This window comes from Haliotis asinina, chromosome 1 (assembly GCF_037392515.1).
Source record: "Haliotis asinina isolate JCU_RB_2024 chromosome 1, JCU_Hal_asi_v2, whole genome shotgun sequence".
Classification (NCBI taxonomy): domain Eukaryota; kingdom Metazoa; phylum Mollusca; class Gastropoda; order Lepetellida; family Haliotidae; genus Haliotis; species Haliotis asinina.
In genome coordinates this window covers 83,671,410-83,690,861 of record NC_090280.1, presented here as the reverse complement: position 1 = coordinate 83,690,861, position 19,452 = coordinate 83,671,410, and the positions used below count along the sequence as shown (strand labels likewise).

Genomic DNA, 19,452 nt, shown 5'->3' with positions numbered 1-19,452 from the left:
ATTTTGGGCTTCTCTTGTGGACGAAATCTAAGTGGATGCCGTGATAATTGATTATGGGTTTCCGTTCTACCTCAAAATCATCTGCTTTGAAAAAAAAAAGTTCAGCTGGGCGCTCTAGTGCAAATCGTATGGATGCAATTTCTTTTCTTATTTATTTCTGTTCCACATAGACTATTGTCATAATAGTATTGGGCAAGTGAATGAGTTAATGTTCCTTGCAATATGTCTCTACGAGGAAAAATTACTGTTACATAGATGTGTTCAAACTGTATTAATTGCGTCTAATATAAGCCATCGAGGTCCTCGTAAGGTGTGAACCGGAGGCGAGGGGAATACAACCTTACTGGGGACTGAAAAACCCTCGACACGATGTGATAACGCATTTATCTAGCTGAATGTTTTCACTAAATCAAAACAAAACAACACGTTGACACCAGCTGATCGTTTGACCCCAGTGCACCGCACATAACTAAAGGCTTGTCGATGCACGCTTTTCTCACCTCGCGTCGTCACCGAGGCATAGCGGGGTGATATGACTTTCGAGCGGGAGTACACGACTTTTGTACTCCCGCTCGCGGATCGTGATGGATGTACATGGTATTTTATCAGAGTCACGTGAAACAATCAAAACTCGACATTCGTACAAGAGGCTAGATAGGAACAGCTATACCATCTATCATATTTTATTTAAAACTATTTTGAGATCATTTTAAATGTTAAACTGTCTATTAACAACTAGAGGTCGCTAGCAGCCAGTGTTTAGGGCATGACAATAGGGACAGTATACGTAGGGACTTACAATATTTATTTCTAATAACGGCTTAAGCATACATAGTGGTATTGTTTGCTGTGGACTGTAGTCTACTTATAGTGTCATGTGAATCGAATTATCTGGACGTATCGGACAAGGTTATCGCAAACAAAAACTGACACAATATTGTGCTTGCTGGAGCAAGGTAACCAGGATGTAAATTGGAACGTGAATCACTGGTGTTATCATATGTCACTGAAATATGATACGAGAAGGAGATTTGACACGTGAAGTAGGGGTGGTTCGTGAATCATGTGAATCATCTGTGATACTTGACAGCGATAAGCAGATCCAGTGTCATACGTGAAGATGTATTTTTATGTGAAGCAGTTGTGAAACGTAGGTTTGAATTTCTGATAAAGGGACCATGGAATGTTTGATATCCATATATTTGTAAGAGTGACGCATGTGAACTAGGGTGACCTTTAAACAAAGTCTCTATTTCCAGTTAGCAGTGGGGTAGCCTAGTGATAAAAAGCGTCCTGTCGCCGAAGACCCGGGTTCGATTCCTCACATGGGTACAATGTATGAAACCCAATCGCTGGAATATTGCTAAAATCGGTATGAAAAGCTTTAGGATGAGACATGACAGTCAACTACTTAACCCTGTGAACCCGTGAAGATCAGGGGTAGAATTTATCTTTAGTAACCCACGCTTGTCGTAAGAGGCGACTAATGGAATCGGGTGGGGCGGGCTCGCTGACTTATTTGGCACGTGTCATCGTATACCTGTTGCGTAGATGAATGCTCATGATGTTGATGAATTGGGAACAGTGAATGATTAACTAACTCGAAATAGAGATAAGTGCACAAAACATACCTGTAAGACTGAAAGCATATCCGTGTTCAAAAGGTACCAGGTGGGCTCTTTTTTAAACACTGAATGCCCGGACTAATATCTGGACTCACTTTACGCCAGGGATCTTCTTTCATCATTGAATAATCACCCGACTGCGATTGAAAATTAACCCGGGTCACGTATTGAAAAGATACCCTTGATGAATAATGACTCCTATATAGCTTTACTCGACTTTCCAGCATTTAAAGTTCGTTTACAGTGTAGAAACAGGGAGGGTCAAACCAGATTTCACTCTTACACAGGCGCTGCTCCACAAGCTGTTTGTCACGCCTCAGAATGAAACGTGAAAAGAGAACAAAGTTACATGATAGTTTCTTAAACAAGCATTTCCGTGATCGATCATAAAAAGTCGTCTTATTTATGGTTTGTGCACGCATACCTTTTTAGCGTTATTTAATCACCCATCGTTCTCATTTGAACCCAAACAGACTTATGGCATGGGGCTGACTTGTCTGATTAAAACCCCTAATTTATTCTTTTCCAAAACACCCAGTGCATATGAATAGGCGACAGAATCGGCAGCCATCTTTGAATAGTTGCTGATACCTTTTCAGTACTGCAGACGTCCCATATAGAAACGTCTTTGACCCCGACGTCCTTGACAGCAACTTGACTCGTTGCATCAAAATGCAACAGATAACAAAGATAGGAACAGGGGATTTTCGATAAGTGTCCCACCAGATGGATGATTGTGTGACGTCATCAGTGACCCTATTGACCCTCCGTCAACAGTGGGTTGCATTGGTGCTGTCCTTAACTCAACAGTGGGTTGAATATGTATTGTCCTTAACTCAACAGTGGGTTGAATAGCTGTTGTCCTTAAGTCAACAGTGAGTTGAATATGTGTTGTCTTTAACTCGACAGTGGGTTGAATAGGTGTTGTCCTTAATTCAACAGTGAGTTGAATATGTATTGTCCTTAACTCAACAGTGGGTTGAATAGGTATTGTCTTTAACTCAACAGTGGGTTGAATAGGTGTTGTCCTTAACTCAACAGTGAGTTGAATATGTATTGCCCTTATCTCAACAGTGGGTTGAATGGATGTTGTCCTTAAGTCCACAGTGGGTTGAATAGGTTTTGTCCTCAAGTCAACAGTGAGTGGAATAGGTATTTTCTTCTCTTTGTTCTTGTATCAACGGAGCCAGTGTCAGTAATGTAACGGCGACTGAATAGAATGTCCAGTGTATCTTGGCTCCTTCCTCTCCCCCAACCACTTTGAGTGTCGCAATCTACCGCGCTGCCTTGTACCAACGGAATGTTTGAACAAGTTTTGTTTTTGTCTCATAACGCCTGTGTCAACAGTGTAAGATTTAGACTAGACTGGAATGTGAAGTGGCCCGACGATATCGAGGATGGGAAATCGGTTAATTTTCAGTAATGAAGTGGTGTAACGAGTTAGGAATATTAATGTTAGTTGAGTTTCTCAAGGAGCCATTATTGTATAACATAACTGTCATAACATCTTGTCTTTGAATACAGCGCATATCTGTAACGGTATGTTATGTACATATATTTGCAGAATATACATGGCAAATATCTGCTGTAATTGAAACTGAAACAAATTGAATTTATCATCCAATCGTGAGTCCATAGTTTTCTCTTTACAAAAGAGCATGTATACGTATATGACAAGACGAGTTACTTTCATTGTTTCGATATTCTGTTTCCATCTGTTTCTTCCATATGTGCGAAGCTCTGAAATACCACAAAGTGAAACTGTATGTTATCGTGACATGATGGATCATGAATGATTCCCAAAAGTTGATAAAATGGAAACAAACAAAGGAAAGATTCCAGTTGTGACAAAGGGCAGATACTTTACCGAAGGCCAGAAGGGCCTGCAGATATCTGAAACTGCCGGCCCGATGCAATAACAACCAGCACTGGGCCTTCGGGCCAGCGATTATTTCGAAGGCTGGTCCAGACTCGATAATTTGCAGACCGTCTACATATAGCTCGAATATTGCTGAGTGCGGCATAAAAATAAACTCTCTAATTTATACATTAAACACGATAGTCTTTTTGCTATATATGTCATTACTGTATCTTCACTCACCAAGGACTCGTGAAGGTCCCGGGGTAGAATAGGCCTTCAGCTACCCATGTTTGCCATAAAAGGCGACTAGACTTGTAAGAGGCGACTAACGGGATCGGGTGGTCAGGCTCGCTGACTTGGCTGACATATGTCATCGGTTCCGAATTACACAGATCGACGCTCATGTTGTTGATCACTGGATTGTCTGGTCCAGACTCGATTATTTACAGACCGCCGCCATATAGCTGTAATATTGCTGAGTGCGGCGTAAAACTAAAATCACTCACTCACTCGCTCACCAACCAAAACGACACGTTAACACTTGCTTAAGAACGTCTTAACTTCGATCAGTGCACATAGTGCTAAGCTCTTCTTAAAGCATAAAGTGATAACCAAGTCGTTTCGTGAAACACTTCTACCCTGGTTTGAATCTCAACAAAAGTCCGTGACAAGTGCTTCGTTCATACGATATACCGCTGTGTCATGAACAGTCGATTGTGAGAGTGTGGTGTCTATAAAATTACTTCAGTCATATCCCAGAGCATATTCACAACCTCTTGAAATAGGTCTGACCCAGCTATTAGACAAATAGCTGATATGTCAGCAAACACATCCTAAAATAAAATGACACAAACTGTATGATAATTCTCCTCAGTCGATAGCATAGTTTCGTCGTGGAAGACGAGATACCAGGTCGTATCTCACAAGCCAAAGTTGTTTAATCTAACACACACACCTCCACCTCCACCCCCATCCCCCCACCCCCACTTCCTCCTTAGCTGTATTCGAACCTGAGGCTGCTTTCGTGGAAATGCTGTAGAAGTATGCTTACGTCACACGATCTGGCCTTTCACGTCGAAGCATCGTTACAGTAAATCTGTGTGGAAATGTTACTATCTATCAGAGTACGAGACAAAGAAATACCGTACAATACTAAAACAGAAAAAAATATAAACTGCTCCACTGAGGGGTGTTTTAAAGACATGGATTAGACTCTGCAGTCCAAAGCCTCTTGGGCCTAGTCGACCTTTTAACCTTCCTCAGGCTCCTCGGCGATGATGATGATGATGATGATGATGATGATGACGGTGATGATGATGATGACGACGACGACGGTGATGATGGTGACGATGACGACGACGATGGGTTGCTGGGTGGAGGGGTGGGGGGTGGTGGGAGGGAGTGGAGAAACTTGTCATCAGTAAAAGCAACGTGTAGGAAGGGTGGGAAGGTGGGGAGTAGAGTCGTCCTGGTTTAGTGCGATGGTAACAAGCTTTGTTATAAGAATGAATTCTAGGTGATGTATCTGAAATTCACAAATATGTTTTCAAAAGAAGTGTATCAAGACAATAGAGACGTCATCATCATCGTAATCGTCAGTATCATCATTATAAACATCATCAAAAGACTGTGAGTGAGTGAGTGAGTCATTTTATATTCTTAGGCTGTTAATTCCGTAAAGTGGCTGCTTTCAAATATGTAATTTTGAACCGATTTTATAATGAGATGAATCGCCATTACCGTATTGTATGTATGCTGAGATGGTAAATGACGAAGTATTTATCACATCTGAACTGGGTATAGTGTGGACATGACAGACAGAAATGAAAAGTATCTTCGTCGTTAAGGCCACATGAACAAGTCGGACCATGAATCAGGTATCTGTCAAGTAAGTGTGTTTTGTGGAAGTGGAAGCTGTCTAATCCGGCACTCATTGGGACTGAGGAATCAATCCGCTTTAGACAGTGTGCCGGATTGGAGAGCTGATGATAAATGTACAAGCCACGGAAGGGACTTGGATTTTATGCCGGTAATGACAACTTGCTAAATAAGACAGATGCCGGTTATGACAGCCTCCACTGTAATTATAACCTAGCCTAAGGAAACGGCCTCACTCCTTTACTCTCAGTATTGAAACCAATATCACTACGGGGGACACCAGAAATGTGCCTCACACATTGCAATGCTCGAATGTGGAGAATCGAACCCGGTTCTTCGGCGCGACGAGCGAACGCTTTAACCACTTGGCCACCCAAATTGAATATAATGGGGAAAGGTGAAAAATGTCATTCCAATGTCGTCAAGTTAACATTATCTTCACGTTAGCAGCGTTGACACGTGTACATTGTATATGTATGTGTACACATTGTCTTACCACTCAAATCCCAGACAGTGACTATAATGTGGGGCATATTAACTCAATACATGTAATACCACCTCCCGAGAATCAGGCTTGCTCATTTTTTGACGACAGTGTTAAACGTAATGAGGGAATACGTACATTAAACCTCTTTATGGAGTTTGGAAGCAAAAGTTGTAAGTATATTTATACACAATTATCATATAAGATGCAAATCTACAGAGTATGGCAATTGTTGAGGTGTTTTTACCCGATACAGTTAAATTGTTGAATAACCTACACATAATTCCAAATGTTACCAGGAATTATTTTTTTTAAAACGAAACATTTACAAGCTTTTGAGGTATTACATGTACTTCAGTATTTATCACGGACTATTTATTTGAAGTTTAGTAAATAAGGTACTTTATAACGCATTTAACTTGTTTGATAATTTGAAAATAATTTAAAAAATGAAGAATGAATATGTCCAAAGAGTGTCGTGATGAAAATTTTCACAAATGTCGGTAGCTGATACGAAACGCTTCACAAGCTATTTCTGCTTTGCTTTGTCTGTCCACAGTTTCTCCACGCATTGGTAAAGTTAATAAGCTGAATTTATTGCACTCTTTTGATAAATGTGTAGAAAATATATCAAAATATCCGTCAATTGTGAAGAAGCGGGCTGATCTAAGATTAGTAACCTATGCTTGTCGTTAGAGGCGACTAACGGGATCAGATGGTCAGGCTCGCAGACTTGGTAAGCAAATATAATCGATGCTCATGCTGTTGATCATTGGATTGTCTGGTCTAGACTTGATTACTTACAGACCGCCGCCGTATAGCTTGAATATTTAAACTAAACTCACTTACCCACTTCATCGCCTCACATTGTTGACCCAAAACTCTTACACGAGCTTGTTGAGTTCAAGATAGATTTACTGCTTATCCAAGCATTCCTGGTCGAAACATAAGTGTGACACGCACGGATACAACACACATACGTGACATTTTGGCCATGTAATCACCAGGATATACAAAAGCTATTTGAATACGTATGTATTCGTATCCGAAATGGATTTGTGTGTACGTAAGTCACGTGAGAACTCAACATCAAGTTGTCTGACATGTCTGAAAAATGTGAACCATAGTGTCTGAATGACAATGCGTAGTGCTGAACCCTGACCCAGGGAATGGCAATGGGAAGCGACATCATGTGAATGAGTGAGTTTAGTTTTACGCCGCACTCAGCAATGTTCCAGCTATATGGCGGCGGTCTGTAAATAATCGAGTCTGGACCAGACAATCCAGTGATCACCAACATGAGCGTCGATCTGTGTAATTGGGAACCGATGACATATGTCAACCAACTTAGTCGCCTCTTACGACAAGCACAGTCGCTTTTTAAGGCAAGCATGGGTTGCTGAGGGCCTATATCAACCCAAGGTAGACCTTCACGGGTCGCAACGTCAAGTAAGGTCTACTTTGTACGCAAATAATTGAATGAATGGATACATCTCCTAGACTGAACGAGTTTATGTCACACGGTTCATTTCGAACACCTGGCTGTCCCTTTCTCTGTACCCATCCCTCGTGACAAATAATGACCTGCGTCAGTAGTTCAACGATAGTTTTTGTGTGTGTGTTTCTATTTTTAGAACATAAATTGTGAAAAGTTGGTCATATGCTTTTATAATGATCAGTGTTTCATTGTGTATTTTACGTGACACTGCAATTCATCGGTCCGCTATTGAGCCAAACGGATTGTTCAGGTAACCGATAATTCGTGTACAACCGACATGTGAATCGCCTTATCATGCGTTGTCACATGCCACCACGTGATGTAACGTGAATCACTGGTTCAGGTGCACAGATGCGATACGTGAGACAGATTAGACAAGTGGTGTGAAACGTGAAGCTGTTGCGACATGTGAAGCTGACGTGATCAGAGATATGGGTTTAGAAGTCAATTCCGTAATGTGAAACCTTAACAATAAGGTGTGCATGATAGTGAATGAGTGAGTTTAGTTTTATGCCGCACTCAGCAATATTCCAGCTATATGGCGGCGGTCTGTAAATAATCGAGTCTGGACAAGACAATCCAGTGATCAACAGCATGAGCATCGATCTGTGCAATTGGGAACCGATGACATGTGTCAACCTGACCACCCGATCCGGTTAGTCGCCTCTTACCACAAGCTGAGTCACTTTTTACAGCAAGCATGGGTTGCTGAAGGCCTATTCTACCCCAGACCTTCACGGGTCAATTGCACTACTGTAACAGTAAAAAATGATGCTCGGGATATTGTTCAAAAATAGTCACCCACTATAACACAGTACAAGTGCTTGCACCATGTAAGGCCAGGCTTTCTCCTCATAGAGGGTAAAATCATTTTTCTTATATAGGCTGTGTTGGGTATTGCCAAAGGTTTCGCATTGCAATATATTGTGATATATGTTAACTCATACGGTCTGAAAGTCACTCAAAGGCAAATATATGACCAAAACTCGTTCACAAAACTGTTCATGCATAATAATCCTAGTGTAATATTTGTATTAGATCATGAAAATTACCGATCATGGTCTTGAAAAAATTATCAGTAAGCCAGTTCGCGAAAAGGGTACCACAATAATTTTGAAGTTTGAATTGCTATATATCAGTTGACCGTGTGTTATCGTCCACCCTTAATATGTGCCTCGGGGCACATATATGGATGACTGCTGCACCATACCAGTTCCATATTGGAAAATGTCCATGTGATCGAAACAATATTGCTTGTTGGTTTGTTGTTTAAAGCCACACACAGCAACATTCCAGCTATATGGTGGCGGTCTGTAAATAATCAAGTCTAGACCAGACAATCCAGTGATCAACAGCATGAGCATCCATCTACACATATGGGATACAATGACTTGCCTCAACCAAGTCAGCATGCCTGACTACCTGATCCCATTAGTGGCCTCTTTGGACAAGCATGGGTTGCTGAATAAATCTTTACAAGGAATATCATGTGTCAACAGAACAACAGAAACAATAGATACAAAAACTAGAAGTGTTTTACTACTATCTGAATAGGACAATGACAATCAATTATTTCTGAGTTGAAGCCGACATTATTTCTAAACTATTTGTAACACTGAGAAAGTGTCCATACCCCAAAACTATATAATTCAAAACAATTTAAACTTTGTACACCCTGTTCTGTAGGGCTAAAATATATTTGTGAAAACAATCAAAAGCAGCCAGTTATCCACCCAGTAGAGTCAATATATACCATAGGTTGCACCAGCCTGAAAATGCCATATTTCAAATTCCAACAAATTCATAATTCAGTGCCAAGTTCTTTGATATCAGGGAAAAATAACAGAGAACATCATTTTCAGCAACAGAACATTGTTGCTATGGTTACATGAATGTCAAGAGAAATCATGATTTGTACAAATTCAAATTCTCATTGTGAATTCCATGTAACAGCAGGATAAATATATATGTCAATTGCTGCCTCCAATTTGTCTCAATTATCCTGAAATTAAACAGAATCATTTATCACTCCCAAGACAGAGTACAAGTCACACAAAGGCTCTATCAATGCTTTGGCTAGAACCTGGATTGACCACTTAACACTCCAAGTTGGGAAACCAGGATTTAGTTTATAAAATGCTGAAAATTTAATTTGGACAAAAAAGAAACCCCAAAATGTATTTGGAAAAAGATCAAAGATAGAACTGAAATGTTGTTGTGAAAAAAAATGAAAAAAATAAACAACAAAACAATTGCACTGAACATTTATGAGAAAAAATCCTGGATTCGACTCAACCTATCAAAAGTACTTGAATATGTTCTTTACACAGTGAAATCCAAAATATTTCATATGTTATGTCTTATGTAAGGCCACATAAGCCAAGACCATGCCCACACAGACAAGACCAGTGAAACATCGTTAAGTGCTTGAACCAGTAAAACATCAATGGTTTCCTTCTGAAACAAGGCTATGTTCCCTAATAATCACCTGCGACCAAGCATGATTTAAGTTAGTGTGGTAATAATATAAGAAGTGCACCTTTATTGTCAAAATGTGAACACACAGACCATGAATGTCACAAAATGAAAGGTCAAGGTCAATTTCAAGGTCAATGTTTCCTGAGAAGGTCAAGGTCAATGTCTAGACTAAAGTATTGATAGTTGCCAGAATCTACATAACACTTATTGGGAGACAGACAAACAATTCAGACATTTCACAACATTACAGACTTCCAGACATTACAGCAGACAAGTGTGAAACACCCATGTACAACCAGGAAAAAGAACATTCAGTGATGGAACAACATGTTGAACATTCATTCCAGCACTTAGAGCTAACTAAACTGACACTGAGAAGAAAGGGATTATATGGAATATGCGAGAGGCAAGAAAATTGGAAATATTCTCTCTACAGGACTATTCACAACTACATTTCCGAGCTAGTAAAATTGTCACAAGTTTCTGTACATGTGAAAATGAGGTCTGAATAAATAATCTAGCCATGAAAATCGTCCTCTGATATTTGTGTGTACCGAGTATATTGTACACCACTATATCATCAATTCAGAGCAAGGAAGGTTAAAGCTCTGTTGAACATTATATCAGCTGTATCAAGGGAAGCCAACTTGAGGACGAGGGAATCCAAGGGTCTGTTCCACTTGGGTCCACAGTGCTAGCATAATCATCACTTTCATATTTCACTGAAGGCTTAACAGAGTCATATTGCTATGAAAATCTGTTAAAATACTTTAACTGAAATAAATCAGAGGCTGTATTTTGAATGAACATAAATCCATAGCTGGTTTTTGAACGTACATTAAACCATTTTGACTATGAATGACATGACATGGTACATCTTGAATACACCATGAACATCACCATGAACAGGTATTTTGAGCTTAACAACATTTTCCTGTAACAACTAGTCATGAAAATAATTTTGATGAAGGGGGCTATAACTGGTCTGATGTCACAGGTCCATGTTGTCGTCCTCCATGAACTCACAATTATCTGTCACCGCTGTGTGGGGAAAGCAGCGGTCAGCTGCGGCTGTGCTTGAGGTCAGAACTGTCGTGGCAAACCTGGATACAAAGAAAGATTATCAGCGTGAGATTTGTTTGATATGTCTGTTTCTGATATGTGTGTTTCTTTCTAGCTATATGGCAATAGCCTGAGAACCAACAAGTCTGGTCAAGACAATCCGGTGATTGAACATTATCCATGAAGGCAAGACTGTAATTCAACCCCAGCCAACCTGGTGACAGCGGCAGTCAGGGACAGTTCAAGTTGTGTACCCAGAGAGTGACCACAGGATGACCTGCGAAGAGCTCTTGAATACTGTTGAAATGCAGAACAAGCAAAAGACCCTCTTAAAACACAGTGACAACAATGGTCAGTGGGACAGTGACAAACAAGTTGTTTAAGATAACAAGAAACAATGATTTATGCCCAATCCCTGGTTGACCAATCAAGGGCACACGAAGCTCATATAATCCCAGCTTCACGCGACATATAATTTAGTGTCAGTAGCAGTCGGGTGCACACCTTCGCCAGCCCTCCTTGGAATAAAATATCCATCTCCTTGTACTTAAGGTATTGTCTCTTCCTTTGTTACAAGACTCCCAGCAGAGGGTGAACTTTGTATGCCCAATACCAAGACCCAAGAAGATGCTACTCCTTTTGCCAGTCGTATCAGACCAAGACTGCCCTACCAGTTTATTCGCCAGACAATACTGTGTATATAGATTTTTGGCCCAGAAGTTGATATAGCAGATACCCATTTTCGGCACAGATGGTCAACATGTACAGGTGCCAACAGCCACTGTTGTACGTGCAAAATGGCGCAGAATATTCAAACGAATATGATAAACACAAATAGAAAAACATGTACATACTTGTCTACAGATACCTGGTGCTTTTGTTTTTCATGATCACGAGGATGTATTTATCATGTTGCCAGAGGAATCGTTGCACTGAAGTTTCTATCACCTCGGTGTTTATGTCAATGGTGAAGTCACTGTATCTCTGTGAAAATTGTGAAGAATGATGACTGTTTCTGACAATACCCACCTGTCGTTATGTAATGATGGTGATGGCCCTGTTATGGTGAGGTTTCTGATAATACTCACCTGTCTTTATGTAATGATGGTGATGGCACTATTATGGTGATGTTTCTTACAATACCCACCTGTCTCTATGTAATGATGGTGATGGCACTGTTATGGTGATGTTTCTGACAATACCCACCTGTCTCTATGTAATGATGGTGATGGCACTGTTATTGTGACGTTTCTGACAATACTCACCTGTCTTTATGTAATGATGGTGATGGCACTATTATGGTGATGTTTCTGACAATACTCACCTGTCTCTATGTAATGATGGTGATGGCACTGTTATGGTGATGTTTCTGACAATACTCACCTGTCGTTATGTAATGATGGTGATGGCACTGTTATGGTGATGTTTCTGACAATACTCACCTGTCTTTATGTAATGATGGTGATGGCACTATTATGGTGATGTTTCTGACAATACTCACCTGTCTTTATGTAATGATGGTGAAGGCACTATTATGGTGATGTTTCTGACAATACCCACCTGTTTTTATGTAATGATGGTGAAGGCACTGTTATAGTGATGTTTCTGACAATACCCACCTGTCTTTATGTAATGATGGTGAAGGCACTGTTATGGTGATGTTTCGGACAGGCTGCTGAAGTATTTGACTCGGCAGATCCTGGTTCACTGAACATGTCACTATGTCCTCCATGGTGCTAAGGATGTCCTCTGTCCTGTCAGTTGAGTCCTCTAGACTGCTGTCTTGACCACTGGATGACTTTGGTGAAAACATCCCTTCAATGTCCTTTACAATGCCAGGTGGCTTCCACAACACTACCTGCATGCATGGTTTGTTTCTGAAACATGTTAATAATGCACATGACCTTTCTCTAAAACAGGGGAACTCTCAGAAAAATGACAATCTTCCAAAAAAGGTCAGCTCACTTCAAACCTCAGGTACAACTCACCAAAGCAGGAAAACCTGTTACAAACCGGGGACATGTTATCTAAATGGGGGTACTATTTGTTGCAAACACCTGCACATCTCTCCCAAAGATCTACAAAGATGCAGTTTTATCTATCAAAATTAATAGTTTGACCATAAAATTAGTAGTCAACTAAATACTTAAATCATGATGGATTCGAAGAAACAAAATACGACACTAATCAAGAGTGAAGCTTTAATTACGAACTCCTCCAAAAGCAGATTTCTTACTTATCACCTTTGCATTTCTTCTTGTCAAATCGTTTTGGCGAAAATGTATTTCATCGATGAAATGATACATTTTTGTCTCTGTGTCCAAATTTGGATGAGTTTTCTTCAAATTTCTCTCAAAAATATTTGCATGAACTCTCTCAGTCACACATGCACAATCTCAGTTAAAGAAAGGCATCAACTCTCCAAAATGTGGTACAAAGACTCCCTAAAAAGGGACACATACTGTACTAAGAGTGGGCACCAACTCTCCCGAGCATAGCCACAAACTCTCCCAAACAGATGGCATCCATTACAATTTGAATGAGTTATAACACTTGACTTCCACCTTTATATACATATAGTATTAACATTTCAAATCTGTCACTATGTATGCCTGGAACTTCTTCCAATTGTACTTACAAGTTTTCAAGTATTGTCTTAGGTAAGATGGTGGACTTTAGTAGGTCTTGTGGGTTGATCCCAGCTTTGATTCTGAGGCGAGGCAAATTGTCTTCAGTGTTCTTGTTGGTTGTACTAGTGGCATCGATCCCCATGTCTTCATCTTCGAGTCTGGAAAGCAAACATTCCAAGTTGACCATCGAATTTCGTGAAGTTACAAGTAGAAATGGTGGGGAAATGGTCTGTCATTTTAGTGAGTGAGTGAGTGAGTGAGTGAGTGAGTTTAGTTTTCCACTGCTTTAAGCAATATTCTGGTAAAATAATGGTGGGAGACACCAGAAATGGGCTTCACTAATTATATCCATGTGGGGACTCGAACCCAGGTCTTCAGCAATATGAGCAGATGGTTTAACCTGAAGACTATCCCTCTGCCATCCAATATCATGGACTATAAGGAAAGATCCAATGTGGAAGCCATGTCCCAAACTGATCATATACAGAACATCTACATAGCTGACTGAGTGACTGAGTTTAGCTTTGTGCCACTTTTAGCTATATTCAAGCAATATCACAGCAATAGACTGTGATCAGAAATATCAGAAATAGACTTGGCACATTGTGCCCATGTGAAGAATCAAACCCGGGTCTTCGGAGTGACAAGTGAACGTCTTAACCACCAGGCTTCCCCATTGCCCCCACCCCTACATATCTGAACAAAAGACCAAATACAACATAACTTGAGATACAAATGCAAAGTTACAGCTGCAAATGTCCTGCTTGCGTCAACCATTATCGACAAGCTTGGCAGAATCTTTGATATTCACAAAAATAAAACTTCTTGAGTAAGGTATGCTCAGTGCCTGTTTTATTTGTAAAATGTTATCATGGTGTCCAGTTATTACCCTCCTGAGTTTTGGGGTGGGGATTATGATTATGGCACTGAAAATGGCGTGATAAGGAGGTAATCGGAGAACAGTACACCCATGGGTTTCTGAATTATATGAATATGATATATGTGACTGTGCAGACATGATTTCACAAGTGCTAGCAATTCCGACTTCAACACTGAATGTGTGAAAGGTATATCATGTTTTGTAGCCACAATTTAATTTCACCTTTCTGATTTGCAGTTGTTGGAGCTTTGTCTATTTGTTTGCTATGGTAAGGGGCATTGTCCATTATAACTACCATGTTTTGGGGCAGATTAACAATAAATTTTTCTTGCAACCACTTAGAGAAATTCTTGAAATTCACTTTGTCATGGTAATCGCCATATCAAAGAAGCATTTGGAATGAACTCCTCACATGTACCAGAATGGACTAAAATTAATCTTGGACATGTCCCTGAATGGTACCCGAATATCGTCAACTGCCAAACGCCCCCTCCTCATCAGCTTGCCAACATTTTGATACTGTGTGATGGGTGTATACCAATGTTTCGTCAATGTACACGATTGAACACTTTTCTTTACGGTACTGGCAAATCATTCTGGGATATCTCAAACACCATGCTACAATGTCTTTTCGCTGTATTAGGACCTGTTTCTGCCATTTGAAACCAATTTTTCTTGGACAATTACGTATTGTTTCTTTACTCCGTGTATATCCCAAATCATAAATAGCCATTTTCATAACGCTTGTCAGTGTTGGCATTGTCTTGGTTACTGTGTAACAGTGTTGAATGTACTGTCCAACTGCGACCTTATCAAAATAATCAAAGTCAAATTTCCCTTCAGTACAAGTATGCACTTTCCCTGGGCTTGTGAACTTACTGCTACCCATCGCGGGAATGCATTTACCTTCATCATTTATTCTGCGCAAGGTACTGACAGATATACCATTAGTATTGCTGGCTTTTTTTTAGTGCGCTGTGTGTGTGTTGTCAGAAATCGTACTCATTTATTGAATAACACTGTAGGAAACTTCATGAGTTTTTGTGAATGAATGACAAGACCATGTTTACCCAATTTAGAGTGCAACATAATAAGTTTCAGATACCTGTAGAGTTTACTACTGTTTTCATAGTCCACTTTCCAAGATACTACTATATAAATGCTCAAGCTGAAACATGACGCTTCCAAATCAAAGCGTAGAAAGTGATTACTGCAAGGATCACAAAAATCATGTGCATGTAGTTCAAACCTGTTCCTCTTTTGATTACGTAGTGGATCAGTTCATGGCACACTCCCCCTCTCCTTTCACAAACGTCTCTTTCGCACACATCATTCTAATATTGGTTGGACAGTATATTGTGAGTGATAACTAAATTCAGGGCAACTCTTCACTTCTTAATCAGACAGTACCTGAAGGAACAAGTGACTGAAGGTGTCAGAAGTAAGAGTGAAGCCAGTTTGCAAACACAGCCCTGTTCTCCATTAACGTTTCACATAATTATCCATACCTGTCCTCTATTTCCTTCAGTTTTTCCCAGTTAGAGTAATGCTTGTTGTCTGTGGACTCAGAGGTCCCAGTCAAGTTCAAGCCCTGCATCCGAGCAGCCATCTTCTCATCCGTGATGCGGATCTTTGTGCTAGGACACACTGAACTGAAAATGAACATGTCCTCTACAGAGTGATATTAGTTTTACACTGCATTTAGCATTAATCCAGTAATGTCGCTGTTGGGTACATCAGAAATGGGCCTCCCACTGTATCAATATGGGGAATAGAACCACATGAGAATGCTTTAACCACTAGGCTACCCCACCCACATGCCTGCTACAGAGGCTTAACTAAACATATGTTAGCTGTAAAAGGAGCACCCATTCACTGCTACTTTAAGAGAAAGTTTGTTTCATTTTGTTTGAACGCTGCATTCAGCAACTGTCCATAGGAAGATGGTTTGTAAATAATCGAGTCTGGACCCAACAATCCAGTGACAGCGATCACAAGATTGATCTACACCACATCTGACAAGTATGACTAACAAATTCTGCTATTTGCTAACAAGGAAGTGTTGCTGGAGATAACATCTAACCCCTATCTCCCCTACATTCTTTGTGACTGCACCCAGCACAGAGTAACATGGCTATTTCACTCAGACCACATTCAATTGGCATGCTAATGATTCAGAAATAATGCAGGACTCATATTATTTGTTTCAGTTCTCAATCTGCTTGCATACAAGATACAATAATTTGCAAACAGTGAAACCCTGTTATATGTAACCACAGATGGGAAAAGACTTACGAGTCATAATGTAGTTCACAATGTCTCTTGGGCCTTCTCTGAGTAAAACTACAGGATGCTTTAGGCTCAAAATGTGAAGTCCTGTAACAGAAAGAAATCTTGTGATGAGGAGAATGATGATTGGTTGGTTTGTGGTTTAATCCACATCAAATGACACCAATCCCCAATCAATATAGATCATGGCTACTTCATCCCCTCTGCATACATTGAACTCATCAACCTACCCTAACTAGCTTTATTTACTAACAGAAACCTGTCTGTAACCCCCAACTGGCTTCTACATGTAATCCCTTTTTCCTGACTTCATATTGGCTTCTGCATGAAATCCGGTGTCATCACATCGTCACTGTGTATCCAAATTAATGTCCTTGCTGTTTTAGCGAAGTATGTACTTTATATATATATATATTACCCTGTTTTCTAGCTTACTGATACTAGCTTGACAACAATACAAGAATCTGTATCAAAACATCGCATTATCTGAATAAAGAATATTCGATTTTACTTATCCAACATGAAACAATCACATATAATGAAGACATGGGACAGGTTTTCTTATCCGGGGCTGCCACTTATCACCATTTTACTTATCTAGGTTTCAATGTATTATGATTACTACAAATTGATACGAATAAAACAACATATATAATCATTTGATCTATGGTCCTTTTGACTTTTCTTTGGCCCTTCAGATGTGTCAATTTTTGGCCCTTTTGATTACAACCCATGGAGGATACTTACAAAGGTGAATGATTTAATGCTGTTGACTGGGATGACTGGGCTGTGAATACTATGACTGGAGAGTTCCCCTGCGGTACTGTAGTCATCCATGGCATCTGTTGTGGTACAGTGTGCTGCCACCTTGCACCAGTCCCTGGGGCTGTGCGAGGTCCATGGTATGGACTGTGCGTCGTGGACACTGAGGCAGTATACATCGGTGAGGCGTAGGATACAACATTGGTCTGAGTTGGAGACGTGAATGTAAAATTGGACGTGACATTTTGTCCAATCTGACTGTTTTGATAAATGGAAGACGGCATATGTGTAGTTTGCGTCAATGGAAAAAACGGTGATGGGTGCCGTAGACTTGGCAAATAACTGTTGTTGTTGTTGTTGTTGCTGTTAAGATAGAAGCCATAGTCTGGGTTGGCCATTTCTGTCACATACTGCGATATGAAATCAGACTTCTAAGATCTGCATGCAAAATCCATGCTGGAGTTGACGCATTATCCTCCTAGCCACTGAACATTCTGTTACAAGTACCAGCTACATGAATACCATACTGGAAGGAACACATTCTGGAAATGACACCTGGACAGTCTGATATTTCAACTTGTGAATCAAATATTTAACGGAAAAGCCATACAAAAGCCAGTATCTCAGAAAACATGCTTTGAGAATAACAGTAATCCGCGCGAACGTTTCGGCTTTCGTAGTAAGCTATGCTACCTCTACATTAAGGCATTGTGCCTTGAAACTTCCTAGGGCGACATTTCATAAAGTTCTAACACCCCTCGATAGACAAATAAGGAAATAAATCCGTAGATTCATCGTTTGAACGGCAACAATGAAAACTTGTGGAACTTATGAGAGTTGCTTCCCCTTCTGCCGCAAACCGTTCCCGGTTCATTGTCGTAAATAATGTGGAATAGAAGCAGAGGCGCGAGCCAATTCAGTAGTGACATCATTTCTTCGTGTTATTATCTCTGTTTACTCCAACAAGTATCAAATTTCAGTAAGGACGTCACTCGAGGAAGTCTGCTGTTTATTGCTGTATTCCCTCAATTACTCTCACGCACCGTCTGACAGTGGCTGGAACCATAGACCGTGGCAATTCTATAGACGGTGTCTGCAAGAACATAGGCTCTGTCCAGAAAAAATAATCACTATGCATGAGATGCCGCTTTGAACAGCGAGCACTACTATGGTCATAGTTGATGTGATAGTTAGTAATGGTCTCCTGTGGACATTTGCACATGATTTATTATTATATTATTTTGTTAGGCCAACCGTGTTTAAATAAATGTTTTAAATAAATACATTATTTAACATTAATTAAAAACATCCATTACTTGCACTGCGTGGAATGTTTTGATTTCATTTGACATGCGTTTTAACATGGTTACTTTCCGAGCTTCTAACAGCACCAGTTCAGTTCAAGACACTCTCCACGTAAAGTGAGTGACTGAGTGACTTTAGTTTTACGCCACATTCGGCAATATTCCAGCTATATGGCGGCGGTCTGTAAATAATCGAGTCTGGACCAGACAATCCAGTGACCAACACCATGAGCATCGATCTGCGCAAATGGGAACCGATGACGTGTCGACCAAGTCCGCGAGTCTGACTACCCAATCCCGTTAGTCGCCTCTTACGACAAGCATAGTCGCCTTTTATGACAAGCATGGGTTGTCTCTCTGCGTAAAGAGACTACAGACACGGAGGTGAATATGTGAGACTGTAGACGCGCAAGTGAACATTTGAGACTGCAGAGACGCAGGTGAACATTTGAGACTGTATATAAACATGCAGGCGAACTTTTGAGACTGCATGTAGGCACGCAGGTGAACATTTGAGACACAATGTACATAGTGTAGATGTTTCTAAACGGTCTCCATACACACATACGGATACGCCACGAACTTACGCACGCATGAACACACGCGCACGCACACGCACACAATAGGCCACCTACATATTAAATAAAATAATCGACGTGCGCCGCCCCGTACGCCATGAGTTGACCTCAAACGAAACTTGA

General features: G+C 40.4%; 1 protein-coding gene across 1 annotated transcript; it reads right to left on the bottom strand.

Annotated features, from left to right (window-relative positions):
- Nucleotides 1–8,863: 8,863 nt before the first annotated feature.
- On the bottom strand, nucleotides 8,864–18,301 carry LOC137298303 (uncharacterized). The gene is made up of 6 exons (XM_067830501.1): nucleotides 17,433–18,301; nucleotides 16,692–16,772; nucleotides 15,905–16,048; nucleotides 13,525–13,674; nucleotides 12,506–12,763; nucleotides 8,864–10,927 (listed from the first exon to the last, which is right to left on the bottom strand). Exons 1-6 carry the CDS (start codon nucleotides 17,843–17,845, stop codon nucleotides 10,816–10,818), a joined length of 1,158 nt encoding a protein of 385 aa, XP_067686602.1. The 5' UTR covers nucleotides 17,846–18,301; the 3' UTR covers nucleotides 8,864–10,815.
- Nucleotides 18,302–19,452: the final 1,151 nt, after the last annotated feature.